Raw genomic sequence first — 17,951 nt, 5'->3', positions numbered from 1 at the left:
ACATATGATTTAAAATAACATATATATAAAAAATATTTTTCTTTTACCAAAAACTATATTAATTTCCTTACCTTGAAAATGGACTTTTTTATTTGTTTTTTTTTTCAATCTACAACCATGTACAACTACAAATCTTTTTTTATCCTACATTTGTTTGAAAAAAAATTTATGACACTATATATGCATGAATTAACCATGTCAATGTGTTTTAAAATTATGAAACCCCCGAGGTCGTCACATAAGACGCAAATAACTTTTTTGAGCAATCTTTCAATGAAGGCAACAGGTTGCTTCCAAAGTGCAAGAAATCAAAATGTCATGAAGAAGAGACAAAGCCTTAGTGAAGGTTAAGAGGTTACAAGTGCAACTATCCACTTTAAAGGCAGCCACATGGACAAAAATGGAAAATTCTGTCTCTAAATAAGCAACCTAAAATGAGAGAAATCACTTGTCTCAACCTACACAAAGCAAAGTTCATTCATCTTGGGTTGGGCGATATCTAGGATCTTGTATTTAAATTTTGTTGGTAGCTTTTTTTATTTATTATTTTTTATTATTCATTTTTTATTATTATTATATTTTATTTTTTGGCTTCTTGCAAGACATTCATGATTTATGAATTCAAAAAATGTGTTTCAAGGGAAACTAGCTTGCTTCCCCTTAAAAAATATAATGAAATTTTTTAATAAATAATATACTTATTCCAAAGTTATAAAATATAAATTAAATTATAAAAATATTATTTTAAAATTAAATGTCTCAAAGTCATATAATACTATTATTTACTAATTTAATATAAATTACAATTTTAAACTCAAATTTTAATTTTTAAAAATATCCTAATAATAATAAATTGATATTTAAAATATCTTATTGATTAAAACTAAAAATAAATTTATATAAAAAAAGAATATTTTGTATAAAAGATATGAATTTACTTCATATATTTAAAAATAAAAAAATTTCAAATTTGTTTTCAAAACCATTACTTTTTCAACGTCTCTAGGAGTTTTTATATATTATACAAAAGTTACCATTATTTTCTAATTTTAAAAAATAGAACAATAAAAACGTGTACAAGTGGACACTTATTGTTATAATATAATTAAAAAACAATGAAGGCTAGAGTTCTTTTATCATACTTTTTATATGTTTCATATTTTAAGTAAAATAAATAAATAATATTATCAAATGATAAATAAATAATAATATCAAGTTTAGGTTACCCATACCTTTAACAACGAATGTCGATTTAATATATTTGGATCCCTTTATCAAATTTGAAATATATATCAATCAACCAGATCCCCTTATCAAATTTGAAAAATATATCCATCAACCAATATTTCCCCATCGTTTAATATATATATATATATATATATCAAATATATCCCCACATCAAATTTGAAAATATATATCCATCAATAAATATTTCTAGATATCTTTCTAAATTTTGATCATTCTCATGTTTTACTATTTCATTGATAGATCAATCAATATTTCAAGATCTAGATATTTTACTAATTTTTCTGTTTCATGTATTTTACCCATATTCCATTTTTTTTATTTTTTATTTTTGGATGATTAAATAAATTAATTTTGATTATTTTTATTTTTATATTTGATTTAATTTATTACCTTAATTTATTACCAAAAATATAAAAACATAATTTTCTTAATAATTTTTTTAATTATATAATCTATATATTTATTAAATATAAAAATAAAAATATTAAAAAAATTATACATATATTATTATTTATTTGATACCATTGATTATTGAATACATTCAAATTAAAATAGATCATAATTTTAATATTATATATATATATATATATATATATATATATATATATATATATATATATATATAATATAACTTAATAATAAATATACATTTATAAAATTTATATTTTTTTATCAAAATATTATTATTAAATATAAAAAATTATATATATCAATACTTTTTTAAATAACTTTGAAATGTTTATTTTTAATTTTTATATAATTTTTAAAAAAATTTCTTTATATTTTTAAAATCAATATTTTTTTTTGTCAAAATGTCAATTATCAATATTGTTGGGCAAAAATAATTTTTAAAAATGATAACAATTCTAAATTTTTATCTAACAATAAAATTTAATTTGAATACTCAAATGTGAAAAACACTTTTCTTATATATATAATATAAAAAATTTCAAAATATTTTTCATATTTTTAATCATCATTCATAAAACTTGTACAAAATCAACCGAAAACATCTCAAATTTATTTTTAAAAATAATCAATTTTTAAGTATTAAAAATATTAAAAACCCTTCCTATAATCACCCCAAACAAATTCTAATTAAAAAAACATAATAGAGTACAAATTCTAATAATATATATATATATATAACATTATATAATATCCCAAGTTCCATAGTAAATTTCTATTGAGAAATACCCTCGAATATCTCCAAAAAAAGGAAAAGGAAAAGGAAAATTACAGGGAATTTTGGTCAATATAAAGTTAAAAATATTTTCATAATGCACAGAGTACTATACCCATAATTACAATGTAAGAAAGTAAAAATAAAAATAAATTCTCGTAAACGAATGAAATAAATTAGAGATCATATTTCTACAAGCCCAGCTTCTTTATTAGAAATATGCAGCAGTTAAGTTAGCAGAAATACTCAACCCTGTTGAAACTGTGAGGGCCTGGCCAACAATGGACAGCCGAAGATGGAGAATCCAGCTGTTGACTCTCTAACTCCAACTGAGGGATGTGGAATTGAACTGCCACAAGCAAATCCACACAATCACATCAGAAAATTTTCCCAATTATGTTCACCCTGAAGCTATGTTTTGATTTCAGGAAGGATTAAGTGCAAAAAACCACTTTTAGTTGTTTTCGATAAAAAAAAAAAAATTATACAAATATAGAAAATGATTAAAAATACATCATCACATATACAAATTATTTTTAAAAAATATTTAAAAATATAGAAAACCGGTTAAGGACATTTTAAATTCCCAAACAAACTATTGTTTTCGAAAATACTTTCCAAACAAAGCCATAAAATCTTAAAAATTGGGAAATTTTCTTGAGATATCCTAAATAAAAATGGTAAATATGAGACCCATAAGGGTAATCCAGTTGGTCAGAACGAATACTAGGAAGTATGGTCCCTGCAAGTGGCATATGGTCCCAAGTTTGAATCCTGTCGTTTATGATACCTTGAATTTACCCAGTGTTGGTTGTTGGGGGACGGTCAAACCTTGAGGTTTGGGTCCCAATGGAAAGTCCTAAGAGCTTGGCCATGGAAGGTTACTCGGTTATTAAAAATAAAAAATAAAAAAAATGATAAATATGAGTCTTTCTATAATGACTATAGGGTAACCTCAGGCCTTTTATTCCCATAATGGAATGGGAAACAGAACTAATCGGTGTGAATCGGCTGATCAACAATGAGGAGTATGATGGGGTGATTTAGAAGGTGGTGTTTGTTTTTTTACTTAATTCTAAATAGAACTTTAATGCTTAATAGTGTTAAATATTAGGTTGTTTGTTTTTGTAGTATTTTATTTATATAAAGTATTAAAAAGTAAAGAAAAACTAATAAGTTATTTTTTCTATTTAGAAAAAGCTACATATTTTGGCTTTTTCTATTTAGTAAAAAGTTTATAATAAGCCATGAAAAAGTAGAAAAACAAACAATCTAAATTCTGAAAACAAATTACTTTCAGTAAAAAGTCAAAAAAACAAACGCCGGCAAACCTAAGATATTTGGTTGCTAAGCCATAGTACTAAATAAGTAGCTACTAGTTTCGAGATATGTTTTTCACATGTAAATGTAAAACTAAAACAAAATACTAGACGAATAAGTACTTAAAGAAACAAAATTACATAAAGCTTTTAGGTGGTGTTTGTTTTTTTACTTAATTCTAAATAGAACTTTAATACTTAATAGTGTTAAATATTAGGTTGTTTGTTTTTGTAGTATTTTATTTCTATTAAGTATTAAAAAGTAAAAAAAACCAATATGTTATTTTTTCTATTTAGAAAAAGCTACATATTTTGGCTTTTTCTATTTAGTAAAAAGTTTATAATAAGTCATGAAAAAGTAAAAAAACAAACAACCTAAATTCTAAAACTAAATTGCTTTCAGTAAAAAGCCAAAAAAACAAACACCACCAAGTGTTGAACAATAGTTCCCCTAAGCTGCTAGTTGGCATGTGCATGTTTTGCTCAAAATAAATTTGACGAAAAAATGACACACATGTAAAGAGTGAGGTTTGAAGACATTGCCAATTGACAGATGTAAGCAGGAAAGAATTGTTAAAGATTAGAACTGACCTAAATGATAATGACAGCGAAGCATCAACCGATGTGTCAATTCCATTCCGATCAGGGGAAAGTACTGACCAAAAAACTGGCACATGAAGCACACAGAAGCCATCAGCATGAATCTTTAAACCAATAGGGAAAAAAGCATTTAGCATTGTGTTAAGAGAGAATTAGAATGATCTCTCATTCCATGATGAATTAAAACTTGCAGCTTCTGCCTTAAACTGGACATCCAAAATCTTAAGAGAGAGAGACATCACAAACTAAAAATTTAGAACACCTGACTTTCTTTAGAAGTATAAGGATATGCTAGATCTTAAATTTAGTAAAACCTGAATTTCTATAGTAGTAAAAGGACACACTAGATCTTGAGATTGGTTTATGCCCTGCCTCTGCCAGTTTTCCTCTTTCCATTAAGAAGAAACTATATTGCATGGACACTCATGTTGGACATGACATGGCATGCCTAGTAGTCAAATATGCAGTCAACATGCATGTCTAACAAAGAAAATGGAGAGTAGTTCATAGTTGACTGTAAATAACCTTGGATTCTTAGGAAAGTCAATATACTTCAGCTAGGGTATAGAATGAGAAAAAGTACAAAATAGGATAGAAAGTCATAGTCCAGTGTCCTTAAATTAGACATTAAATGGAAATAAAACTTAGGCACACATCAACATCCAAAACTTGGTCCAAGCCAATGTAACAGAGTAGAATGTTTATCATTGAGACATAGCTAATTTTACCAGAAAGAGCAGATGAGCAATGAACGAAAGAATTACCTGACTTTCCCGAACTGTCCTGAAAACCAGAGCAAAACAATATATCCTGCGCAATATAAAGTTCGTAATCTCTCAGATTAGAGTATAGCAATTTGTTTAATATTAAGGAAAAAATGCAACCCAGAAAGCTTACCTCTCCTGTACCTTGAGATACCTTGTGGACCATCTCTGCAAGGAATAATTCCTCAAATTCAGGAGAAGCTTCTCAGAAAACAGGTGTAAAATAAATCCAGAGAAAGGATTCAATGGAAAAGCCAAAATTTTTGAAGAAATAATATCAAATTATCCTAAATTCCTCCAAAGGGTAACAGCTATGGCCCAAATACATGCATAACACTAGAAAACACTTCAAAAACACAATGAGTTGTAATTTACTAATTTTAAGCCAAGTCTTGAAAAATGTAACTGCCCACAAAAGATGAATATGCCCCATGTCCATGTTACACATAGGCAACATAAAGGGAAGGAAGGAAAGCAGCTCCATTACAGAAAGCACAAGCTTCTCAGTGTCCATTTATTCCCAATATTGAAAATGTTCAAAGTATTAATGACTTTGAGGCCTGCCTCAAGTGGTAAAGGAATCGGGAGGGTTTATGGGAGGTTCCAGGTTCAAGTCTCAAAGGGGACAAAAATTTATCTATCCAAAAAAAAAAAAAATTAATGACTTGACAACATTTTCATCTTATGGGAGATGCAAATAGTCCCAAACACATCCCATATCAAAGGTTCAGAAAATAAAGAGAGAATTGAGTTCTTTGCATAGAGATATTCTCTCCCGGTTCATTATAATGCCTGCACATGGGTCCTTTGCTATGACATTTTATTTACAAAAAGTTCCTAAACTTTAACCGTTTAGAGACCATAAAATAAACATAATTAAAATAAATCCAGTTTCCAAGGCAAGAATACAAAAATCATCTTCCGTTCCAAGCCAGATGCATATCAATAGTTGAAAAAACCTCCCTACTTCCACCATGGTTATTATTAGCACACCATCTCATACCAGCGGAGCAGGGTGGAGCAGGTCAGTAATTTAACCTGTCCGGTTGCTATTGCCCTTCATGCCTAAAAGCAGAAACCAATTCATAAAACTACAAAAATACCACAGGAACAAATGTATTACCCAAGTTGGACACACTGGGCTTCACTGCCAGTGTCAAGCCAAGAAAACAGTCATCTGGTTCACGGCCAAAGTCCCATAGGTTCAACTCAAGGTTAGGCTTTGCTGCAGTGGAAAGTAGCACAAGTGAAAAATAATGAGATTAAATAAAAATATCATATTTGATTACATAAAACTGAAGATTTTAGCAGTGTGCATCCAACAATCTCACCTGTGTCATTTTGCTTCATCTGAAATGGATCTGGGAGTGGATGAGGAACCCACTTGCCCACCTATTGATAAGATACTTTAGAAAATAGATCAACTATAAAAAATGTTTAAGAGACAGAGAAGAAACTTGAGGGCACAAAATTACATGGAAAAATGGATGTTTGAGTGCTTGCTCTGCAGTTGGCCTCCCTAGTGGGTCCCATGAACAAAGTTGCTATGCACAGCCAAAAAGGGTATAAGATACTAAAATATACTGAAAAAAGTCCACTCAGGAAAAAATAAGATGTCAAATGTTATGAGGTTAATTTAGTAAAAAGAAACAGACTGTATCAACACCCACCCACCATGATTAAATCAGTTGCTTCCAAGCTAGCATTGGGAATAATGTCAGAAAGATTGGCAGGTAAAATCTATTTACAAAAAGAAAAAAACAGGTAAGTGAGACAAAAAGAAAAAGTATAGAGGAACGCTGTAGGAAACCAATTAACTGTTCAGAAATTGGCTCACCTCTGAATAACTAACACTTAATAATCGTGAAATATTTGTAGCTTCAGGGAAAATAGTCCAATCTGGAGTGCCGAGGACACAGCATATCTTGTATAGTTGATCTATTTCACTGCCCACATAAAGGAAATCATCTTATAAGCTTTAAAATAAAAGGTGCAGCCAAGTTTCTCTTAGTTCAGATAACACTTGATTATGAAATGGTGCACATGATATGCAATGAATTTTCAATTTTGAATCATGTATGAAGCAAATACCTTAAAACATTAACATCACTAAGATGCTGCCCTATAGAAACAAATAGGATTCGCTAAGCATGGAAAACAATTCTCAAAGAAGAACAAGTTCAGCACAAATTAAAAAGAAAACAGCTAGAACAGATTATTAAAGAAAAATTTAATTGGACTCAAAGATCAAAACACTGTATTGAACTAATTTCAATTTTTGATTGGATGTCCGCTGATATACCCTGCAATTTGAAGATTCAGTAATTCTTGCAGGCCAACAGGCTAGAAGTGTCCCAACATGATTTAGTGTTTACAATCGATTAGGAGTAACAACTAAGCTGACAACTTTATACAATCAATGCTAAATTGTTTCATGCTCTATTTGGTGGGGAGAGGTGCGCTGCGGTAGCAGGAAATTTGAAACCTACATATCTGTTTCTTCAGTTTAGAAAATCCATCTAAGTTTTGGAGAAGTAATTGGCCCACAAAAGTTGAAGTTTCTTGTTTCTAAAGAGCCAAGGATCAGAAAATGGAACTTCGAATTTCTTTTTATTTTCTTCACACTTTCCTTGGCAAACAAGGAAATCTTGGTAAAGAATGAGAAACATTCGACAGACAAAATGAACTCATTCGAATAGATATAGCCCTTCCTCCTTCAAACCAGTAACATGCTTAACCATATGCCAGTGCACCATAAGCAGCTGAAGATAATGTTTTGATGGGTTAATTTATCCCAAAGAGTTTATTAATATAATCTTCTTTGTTTCTGATCAAAAAAAAATTTATCCCAAAGAGAGTTCACTAAGCTCAATTAAATACATTTACATGACTATTACAAGTTATCTGCCAATTATTTCTCCATCACAGTTGGTCATCTAACTATTATAGTGAAACAGTCCAATTAGCTTTGGGAGAGTATAATCACCTTTCACCAGGGAAAATTGGGCACAAAGTGAAAAGCTCAGCTAGTATTGCACCAACTGCCCACATGTCTGCAAGTATTTCCATGATTAGACATCAGTCCTCTGCTATCCAATACTAAATGAATCTCCAAATGAGCAATTTAACATGAATCAATTAGAGCTCAAACCAACAACTTTGCACTGGTAAATATACATTCTCACCAAAGTGACAAGGTAAAAATTACTCAAATAATACATGGTTTTCTAAATTGATAAACGTACAACAGACCATTAATTCCAGTTTTTCTTAATACAAAGAAAATTTTTTAAAAACCAAAGGGGAAAAAAATAAAACAAAAAAAAAATGCGGATGTGATACAAAGTGTCAGTTGATGACATATCTCCCAAGTATGAGCTGATCTGTACTTATACTCCTATAGAATCATACACTAGTAACAAAAGAAAAAAAAAAAAAACAAATAAAAAAGAAATCCAAACAAAGAATCAATGTTCCAGATGACTAATTCTCAAGTCTCAAGTATTCAAGATACATTCATGTAACAATACATGTGCTTTAACTGACATAAAATCAATATGCAACATCATAGAACAAACTGCTTGATACCTTGAATTTTTTCTTCTCAAAGATATATGATTTCATTGACCAAATCACTTTTTTGAAGTGAGTGAGAATATTTGGTCAAACCAGCAATAGATGTTAGAAACTTCTAAAAGCAAAGTGGAAGAAAGTCTTTAGCTTTCTTTTAATCTTGCATGATAATAAGAGGACACCCATTTTCATACTAAAACCTTATAAATATGAAGTGATGTGATAAACCAACAATAACATAACATATTTTATTAGCTTTTAGCTCCTATAATGTATAAAATGTACAATTTAACCAGTTTCAGCTTTAGAGAGAGAAAATACACCAACATGGCAAGGGCCCCATAAAAAAACAAACATGGGAAACAGACAATAACTAGAACACATAAGTATTGAGAAAAAGATATCATAGTTAGCTGGGAGTCAATGAGTTAACAGTTACATGTAGCTTAGATAATTTGATAATTTCTTCTAATTATGGTTTTTTTCAACAAGAATTTCTTTCATTATGTTTGCCTATACACTATTTCGGAGATTATTCCTAGTCATTCTATTTTGGTGTGTTTGACCTTATGACCAAGAGTTCTGCACCCACTTGATATTAATTATTAGAATTTTAATTAACAATTGACAATAAATTTTCCAAATCAGAAAAAAAAAGATACTAATTTTCAGCTATTATAACTGAATGTTTAGAAAAATCAAACGCTTTTTGAACAAATATTGTGAAAATGAAAATGGACATGGGTTTTTTGACATGTCGAGTTTGAAATACTTATTGACTGCAACTGCAATCAACCAAGCTCATAGCAGCCATACAAGGAGAACCAAACCAGCTTCTTGCTTAAAATTGAATGTGAAGCTGATAAGCATTGCAATAAACAGGAATAGAAATAGTTCATACCAATTGCAGGGGTGTATGATGAAGACTGGAACAGGACTTCTGGTGCTCGGTACCTTGCACAAATATTGAAATCAAAACATAAGATGTGAGTGTTACATTGACTTCATCACCCAACAAACACACAAGCCACACACATGGGCCTACACACAAAAATTCAACCAAGAATGTTAAATTCACTTCAGTACCCAACAAACACGCACACACATGTGCCCATACACAGAAAAATTTAATAGAAGACTCACCACCGTGTGGACACATAGTCAGTATAAGGAGGCATAGATGATACTTCTCTAGCCAGTCCGAAGTCAGCAATTTTAATCACATTGTTTGTCACCAGCAAATTCTCTTGAAGACAGAAATGGTGTTTGATAATATACACTATTAGATAAAGCCTACACAATTCTTCATGAAGATGCAAATAAAATTCCAAATCATAGACTGCACAAGTGCATAATTTTGTAGAAGTCAACTTCATACCAGGTTTTAAGTCCCGATGAAAATATCCATTTTTATGCATGTGTGCAAGTCCTTGCAGCACTTGAGACATAAAGCTCCGTATCTCTTCCTCTGAAAGGGGTCTTTTCTGTTCTCCCATTATTTGGTACAGATTATATTCCTGAGAAATGCAAATTCCAGACTCAAGCAATTATTAACCAAAATGGCATCTGGTACATTTAGAAATTAGGACAGTTGGAAAATAACAGAGTGGCATCTAATCACTATATTTTGCTAAGACTATTTATTGTAATGAACCTTGAGAAAAGGACATTATGCAACAGTTGGCATGTGTTTCTCAGACCAGTGAAAATCGTATAGGCAGAAACAACTTGCACCAATTCTTTCAGAAATATTCTGTTTAAACCTACCATTTTAAAGAGATAACTAACTAGGGGGAGAGAGAGAGAGAGAGAGAGAGAAAGAGTTCTGTGTGGAGTCGCCCTAAGAATAAAACATATAACCCTACTAAAGCAGCATGTCCAAAAAAATATGTCATGCCTCAGTTATTTACATAGTTATCAACTTGAAACTTGTATCATGTATCATTTTCCTCTATCTTTGTACAATATCATGTTTTGTTTTTCATATTGAAATAAATAGAAATACACAGAGACATATATGAAACACATGCACAACCCAAACATTAGAATGGATGGAATAAGAAGGGAACATTCATTCCATACTCTCAATTCCATGAAGCAAACATACCCCAAGGTTTGTCATGGTTCGGATGAAAAGTTCCAGGCATAATTCAAACAGAAACAGTACAGCAAACCTTTTTTTGTCAGAGTAAGTCAGACCTTATTCTCAAGACAAATTGAGAGAAAAAGGAAGGGCAAGAAGGAAAATAGACATATTGATTCAGAAGACCTAGAGTTTTTGAAGTAAACACACTCACAGAAAGATATAGATTGGGGGTGTTATAGAGAGAGAGAAAGAGAGAGAGAGGAGAGGGTGTTGGAGCCATCACACTTAAGAAATAAGGCACCTTTTAACAAGAACTTTAAGGCTACAAATTCTCATTGATCATTCATTAATTCACTTCAAAAGCATAGCACTTAAAATAGTGGCAATCTATAATTCACACTAAAAGTTGCACAAACTAAGATGGTGCCCAAGAAAATTGAAATTTGGTTTAAACATCTTTAGATTTCTACTTCTAGTGCTGAAAACTTCAAGATGACAAAAAGTATATCATCATTAGGCCAAAAAGGCAGTGGCAAATTCGTAAAGTTTGATTTGATAGTTATAGTTCTTAAAATGAAAAACATTCAATCTGCAAAAAATGAAGATTTTAATAATTACTATAACATGTTATTAAATACGTTTTTTTTTAAACAAGAAACATGTTTATTAGACGCACCTAGCACATAAATTTTGAGTGTGTATAATTCAGTTATCAGATTGCCCATAAGTCAAGCAACTCAAAAAGACACAAAAGCCTTATTTAGATTACTGCAACAGTAGAGTGATCAATATCTACAGTATTTAGGACAGTAATGCTACAATAGGCTTGGTAAATAAATTGACTTTAACCCCATTTTAAATAAAATCTATCCTTAAGAAGCCTAGCATTGTAACTTATATCTCAAAAGGAAAACAACTAAGGGACCATCTAGGACGCTTTTCCTAAACATATCTACATGGCTAAAATCTACAAACTGGGCCTATCCCATCTAGAAACTTCCATTATAAAGCCTCGACTCAGAATGAAAGCTTATGAGCCTTCTTTTCTATATTTTCTGGTGCTGCCTTACGTACTCAACAACATAACAAATCAAATATTTATTTTAACTGGTAGCCAGAAAAAAATGATTTAAGATATCAAACTGATTATTAAAAACTTGAAGTGATTCCAAAAAATAGTAATGCAATTTCTGACACTGAATCCTAAATATCAGTATGTCTCCAATTTCTGACATTCTACACACTTTACTGTCACCAAATCCATTTGTCTAAAAATCTGTTTGGTTAGGATAGTAAACATTATAAAATGAAGTTACATGTTACAAATATAATGAAAACTAATCAGCGACAAAACGCAAGTTACATTTGCAATAGGAATATGAATAAAAATATTAAGACAGACTGGCAGCTACCATCATGTTCCACCATCACATTTTCAGTGAACTATGATGCACAAACATAAAAAATCTGAAAAAATTATCCTGCACAATAGAAACACAAGAAATCACATAGTAAAATATGTTGAACATTGTAACAAAGGCTCAAATATTCACCATGTGTTCAAATATGAAAAACAGCTCATTGTTTTCCCTGACAATCTCCTTCAACTTTATGATATTGGGATGATTCAATTTCCGGAGGGACTGAAAAGGAAATGTTAATATGTATCAATCAGCTGTCTTGCTTCTTCACTTCCCCCATTTAAACAAATGACATGGTCACATACCTTGACTTCTCGTAGGTTCATGCATTCCTCCCAGAAAAAAAACTTTCTCTTCATTTTCTTGACTGCAACCTAATAAAAACAAAATCACTTTTCAAAAATATTGTCCAGCTACAGCTGACAAATAATGTGGAGAGAAGGAAAATAGGATAAAATCATTATATTCAACAGAAAAAAGAAAGCCACAATGATGATATTTTCCAAAAACAACAGCTTAAAAGGTGAAGCAGAATACTGAATCAGAAACTCACAGAGTGAGAGGATAAAGCAGTAACCATTGAACATCAAGCAAAAATGGATTGCACATGGGGAAGAATCCATGTGAAAAATGCATGACAAAATGTTCTATGCTTAAGCTACTGATCCTTAAACAATTGTTAGCTCTCCCACTTTTTTAGCTCATTGACACGTATCACCCAAATCGAACACCACATTAACTAGGTTCAAACACTCAAGAAGATACACCTTTTTCCATGGGAGAAAGGTACACTGCAAGTTTGTTAGACCAGATAAAAACAATTAGATCCTGTATTTTTGCATTGCCATGAATCAACTAGGTATTGTTCTATTCACGGGAGCTCAAAAGAGGACTTCTTGGGTATTCAGGATTTCACCCTTTTGACATTGTTCTTTCTTTACACAATCCTGAACTTGAAAATTCCTCCACAATTTGAAAGTGAGATGATCTGCAAGAGTTCAACTCCCTCCCAAATGCAAGGGTGCATGCGAATCCAGTGTCTGAACCATTTCATATGAAATGATCATCCATACATCCTTAAATTTGTTGCAGCTAAAGATGGGAATAGGATAACATCAAGCTAATTTGAACTTGGTAGGGTCTAAAATTGAACAGACTGAACAGAATGGCCAACCCACATAGATTAAAATTTGTGAATAATAATATTAATTATTTAAAAAAAATAAAAAATGAGACTATAGAACAAAAATAAAAAATTGGGTAATAATTGGGTTTGGCTCACCCCAAACCCAATTTATCCATCTATTTTTTAAAATATTTTATGAATAGTAAAAAGAAATATATTATTCATAAAGCAAGAAATGATAACTTTTCACATGACTTGTCAACAGCTCCAAAATAAATGGATCAAGTTGTAGTTTCTTAAATGGTTTAATTCTAAGGACCTAAAACCCAATTGAATAATGACTTTGCTTTGGATCAGATGTTGATCGTGTGATTCTAAATTTAACCCATTTTGCAACTATTATTTAATTATGCTTAGTGTTTGGAGATCCAGGCCTATCCTCAATTCTTTTGAATCCAAATTGGCAAGTTTAGCTATAATTTTTTTACTAAATGATGACAATACTTTATAATATCTTTTGGATTTTGGGTTGAACACTAATAATTAGGTTGGCCTTGGGTTTGGGTCTGGATCTGATTTGTGTAAAGTTCAAACCTAACTTAATTCACTTGAACACCACCTATCCACTGAAAAATATTTAAATGGAATGGTTTGTATTTTAAATGCTTAGTTGAACTAATTTCAACTTTAGAAATTAAAAAAATAAAAAATAAAACCCCCCAAAAAAAAAAAACAAAACAAAACAAAAAAAACAAAAATGAGACAAAGGAAGACTTTAAAATTTACAAGAAAGTTACTATTCATGGATTTGAAATAAACGGTGACGCAGGATAACATACTGCAGATGTCAATAATCACTTAATTGAGCCACAGTTTAGGCAAGCATAAGATTTTAAAGCTTATGAAGTTGGAAGAAGGTACAGTTTGAAGACAACAAGTTGCTTCCAAAAAATGGGTGGCAGAAATTTCAGGACAGAAACTGATTTTTGCTTTGGACCCTAGTCAAACAAGGGTTTCTGGCTACTGGGACTGGTGAAACTTCCCTAATTTGTTCGGTAATCCATCTCTACCTCTGCTCACCACCTCACCAACCACACAATTACCTACTAATTTTCACATGTAGAAAGAGATGGGAAAAAAGGCTCTCTTATTACTCTTTCATGCTCAATCAGACTTCTGAAGAGGATTTAAGGTTAGAGGCCTGAAAGGAATCCAAAGGCTGTACATTGGGTAATAGAACAACTGCTGTGCCACTGAATTTTGGTGGTTATACCTGCTTCAGGAAGTTTGATGCATTTCAAATAGAGAATTCACTTAAAGAAAATGAGAAAGTAGTAGCACTGCCACTACTAATACAACAGGATCTAGACCATATCAGAAATGCCCAATATCCTTTTTTTCTTTTTGGATAGGTATCAGAAACGTCCAATATCTATACTTACAGTGTCACATATTTTAAAACTTAAAAAAATATTGTGGAAATTCGCATCTGCAGAGATGCAAATACACTTGACAATTTCCATTCTGATCACTCTAGTTGGAGGAAATGCCAAAAACATGAAAATTAGAAGTTATGAGAGGCTTCGATTTCTAACCTATCTATTCCCACTTCAAACCCTTGCCATCTAAATATATCGTTAGGATCAAAAGATACAAACAAAGCTGTTTCAGTGTATAAATTAACCAAGAGGTGAGAATTTTACTTTATTTAAAGGCATAAAGAACATAATGGTAAAAATAACAATCTATTATAATGATACAACTAACATAATATCATAATGATATAAATAATATTCTATTGAAAGTTTTCATATTTAGCAATGAAACCATTGAAACCCAAAAGCCTTCTGTTGATCCATGAGGGTACTAATGAGATAAAAGTTCAGGGCACAAGAACTCCAAGGTTGAAGAACCCAAGAATTTTCAATAAGCAAGGAAATTAAATCAAGAGGCACCACAGGGCAAACCCACGTAGTACTGTAGTAGTATATTCATATTCCCATCTTTAATTGCACTTAGTTTCAGAAAACAGAAAATATTTAAATGATTGCACAAGATTGTTCCTGGAAAAACAATGAGTAACCTAGACTATAAATTCTTCATATTTTATTGATTTTCAGTATTTATTTCAATAATAAAATCTTATCATATCACAGGCTACCCAGTCAGGCAATTTGATTGCAATAAAGAAGTATAAACAAAAAAAAAAAAAAAAACGAAAAACAAAAAATTTGATTAATTTACTAATCGAAAGAATCTTACAATTTCATAAGTTTCCATATTAAGGGCCTTATATACAGTACCACAAGTTCCATCTCCAACCTCCTTCAAAATCCTATACCTGCAAACCGAACATTCACTAAGTCCCCCAAAAAAAAAACACAAAAAACGAAAAGAAAAGAAAAGGAAAGAAAAAGAAGACCCAAAAGTGGGTCACAATCAAGGGCATCAAAAAACCACTCGCCTTTCCATAATTAGAGTTGAATCAAGTGATCAACCACAGGTTGTCAAAGTACTCTTAGCAACCTCCAGAGAGAGGTTTCTACACTCTTCACCGCCATGAAATTCACCCATTTCACATCAAACACCAGCCACAAAACTAACAACATTCCTAAATGCAGCCTCCGCAAGCTGCAATCCGCCTCTATCACTTGAATTTCAATCAGATCACAAACACCATCTGCCAAACAAACCACAAACATTATAGGAAACCCTAACATCGGCAATGGAAAATCAGGACAAGAGCAGAGAAAATTAAAATCAACGAATCATCAAAACATCAAATCATAGAAACAATTTACTTCAAATTGAGATTGGGAAAGTGAAAGAAGGAAACTGATTATGGAATTGGGGATTGGAGATTTTTGAGGTGGGAGACTGGAGAGATAGAGAGAAACGTGCCTGTGAAGTTTTTTCTTGGTCATGTGTTGTTCGTCGCTGTGAGATTTGTAATAAATAATAAACTCAAGAAATTGGGGAGAGAGAGATGAGACTTTGTTTTTATGTGGGGATGTTTTTCCTCTAATTTTGGGAAAATTGCATATTCGGGCCCTCAAATTTCATGGATTTTCACAATTGACCCATCTATATTGACAGTTGTGCCCTTATTATTTATCACAATCATGATTTCAAGTCTATCCATTCCCTCGAAGTTGAGTTTATCCGCTCCGCACAAAGAAGATTCTTCCTTTTCATCCACTTTTTAAGGTAGTAAATTACCATTTTCGGAAGTGTTTGGACCGTAATAAAAAAGGTAAAATAAATTTATATTCAATTAAATTTTTTAAAATTATTATAATCATTTTTATTTTTAATAAAATTATTTTTAAAATGCTACACCCTTCCTAGAAAATATATGAAAAAAGCCGAAATTTTATAAATTAATTTTTATTTTTAAAATTATTTTTATTGTAAATTTTATTATATAATATAAGATATATCTCATTGGAAAAATTCTTGATGATAAATACTATTCTTTCTAATCCTTAATAACGATTTTATATGTTATATTATATAAATCTCCTTATCTTCTTATATTTTTTAATAAAATTGAATAAAAAAACAAGAAATTTTAAAATTAAATTAAAACTAAAAAAATCCTTAAAAACAAAAAATATAAAAAAAATATCGATTTTCACTTCGCTTGTAAAATACGCTAGTTGAAAATATAAATATCTATAAAGAGACTAGAAATACAATAAGAGTCAACGTTTTTTTAAAAAAAAAAAAATTAAGTTTTTCAGTTTTATTTGTATTTAATTTTTAAACATTTTAACTTTAATTGTATTTTTAATTTTTCAAATTCGTTGTTCAATATTAGTAACAATGTTAATTTTTGGAGAGAAAAAAAGAATCCTAAATCAAGTCTCATTAGGGGGTGCAACTTTGACGGGTTGCCCGCACCTAACTCATGTTTGTGTGGGTTTACACAAACATTTTAATTACTTAGATTAAGTTTGAGTTAAGTTTTCTCAACTCAAGCTCAATTTGGATTGGGCTGAAGCTGTGGTTCACATAACTTTTGCTTAACTGGAGCCTTATTTAATATTTTTATAATATTTATTATTCTATATAATAATATTAAAAAAATATCAAATTATAATTATATCATATACTTTTTTGTTTTTTTAAAAAAGATAAGTTTTCTCAGCTCAAGCTTATTTTGAATTGAGCTGAAGCTGTGGTTCACATAACTTTTGCTTAACTGGAACCTTATTTAATATTTTAATAATATTTATTATTCTATATGATAATATTAAAAAATATCAAATTATAATTATATCATATACTTTTTTGTTTTTTTAAAAAAGATATATAACTTTATTTTTACTTTTTTTTTATTGTTATCTTGAAATTTTGTATTATTTAAATTTTGGTATAAATATATATAATTTTTTTAAAATATTATTATGGATAAATTTTGAATCTTGCAATCAATGAACTCAAACAACCCGAATCAAATATGATTAACTTGAGTCTAGTCTAATCAACCCAAGTTTAACCCGATAAACTGAGTTTAATTTGATCAATCGGAGTTCAATTTGAATTTAGAAAAAATGAGGTTGGATTAGGCTTAGGTTAAGTACATCATATTAAAGGTTGGGTTGGTGTTAACCTTGGGTTAGCCATCA

General features: G+C 30.5%; 1 protein-coding gene across 2 annotated transcripts; it reads right to left on the bottom strand.

Moving 5' to 3' along the window:
- Positions 1 to 2,484: 2,484 nt before the first annotated feature.
- Positions 2,485 to 16,215, bottom strand: LOC117918823 (serine/threonine-protein kinase MHK). 2 transcript variants are annotated; one of them, XM_034835738.1, is made up of 18 exons: positions 16,122 to 16,215; positions 15,785 to 16,000; positions 15,583 to 15,661; positions 12,500 to 12,568; positions 12,327 to 12,416; positions 10,066 to 10,204; positions 9,831 to 9,933; positions 9,589 to 9,641; positions 8,101 to 8,167; positions 6,952 to 7,060; positions 6,789 to 6,854; positions 6,590 to 6,658; positions 6,446 to 6,506; positions 6,238 to 6,351; positions 5,248 to 5,282; positions 5,115 to 5,160; positions 4,342 to 4,417; positions 2,485 to 2,780 (listed from the first exon to the last, which is right to left on the bottom strand). In XM_034835738.1, exons 2-18 carry the CDS (start codon positions 15,790 to 15,792, stop codon positions 2,678 to 2,680), a joined length of 1,287 nt encoding a protein of 428 aa, XP_034691629.1. In that variant the 5' UTR covers positions 15,793 to 16,000; positions 16,122 to 16,215; the 3' UTR covers positions 2,485 to 2,677. The 2 variants fall into 2 exon arrangements, with proteins under 2 accessions (XP_034691629.1, XP_034691630.1); XM_034835739.1 differs by having other exon boundaries at positions 6,238 to 6,339.
- Between the last annotated feature and the right edge of the window lie 1,736 nt (positions 16,216 to 17,951).

This window comes from Vitis riparia, chromosome 7 (genome assembly GCF_004353265.1).
Source record: "Vitis riparia cultivar Riparia Gloire de Montpellier isolate 1030 chromosome 7, EGFV_Vit.rip_1.0, whole genome shotgun sequence".
NCBI lineage: Eukaryota > Viridiplantae > Streptophyta > Magnoliopsida > Vitales > Vitaceae > Vitis > Vitis riparia.
This window is presented reverse-complemented; position numbering and strand designations above follow the sequence as displayed.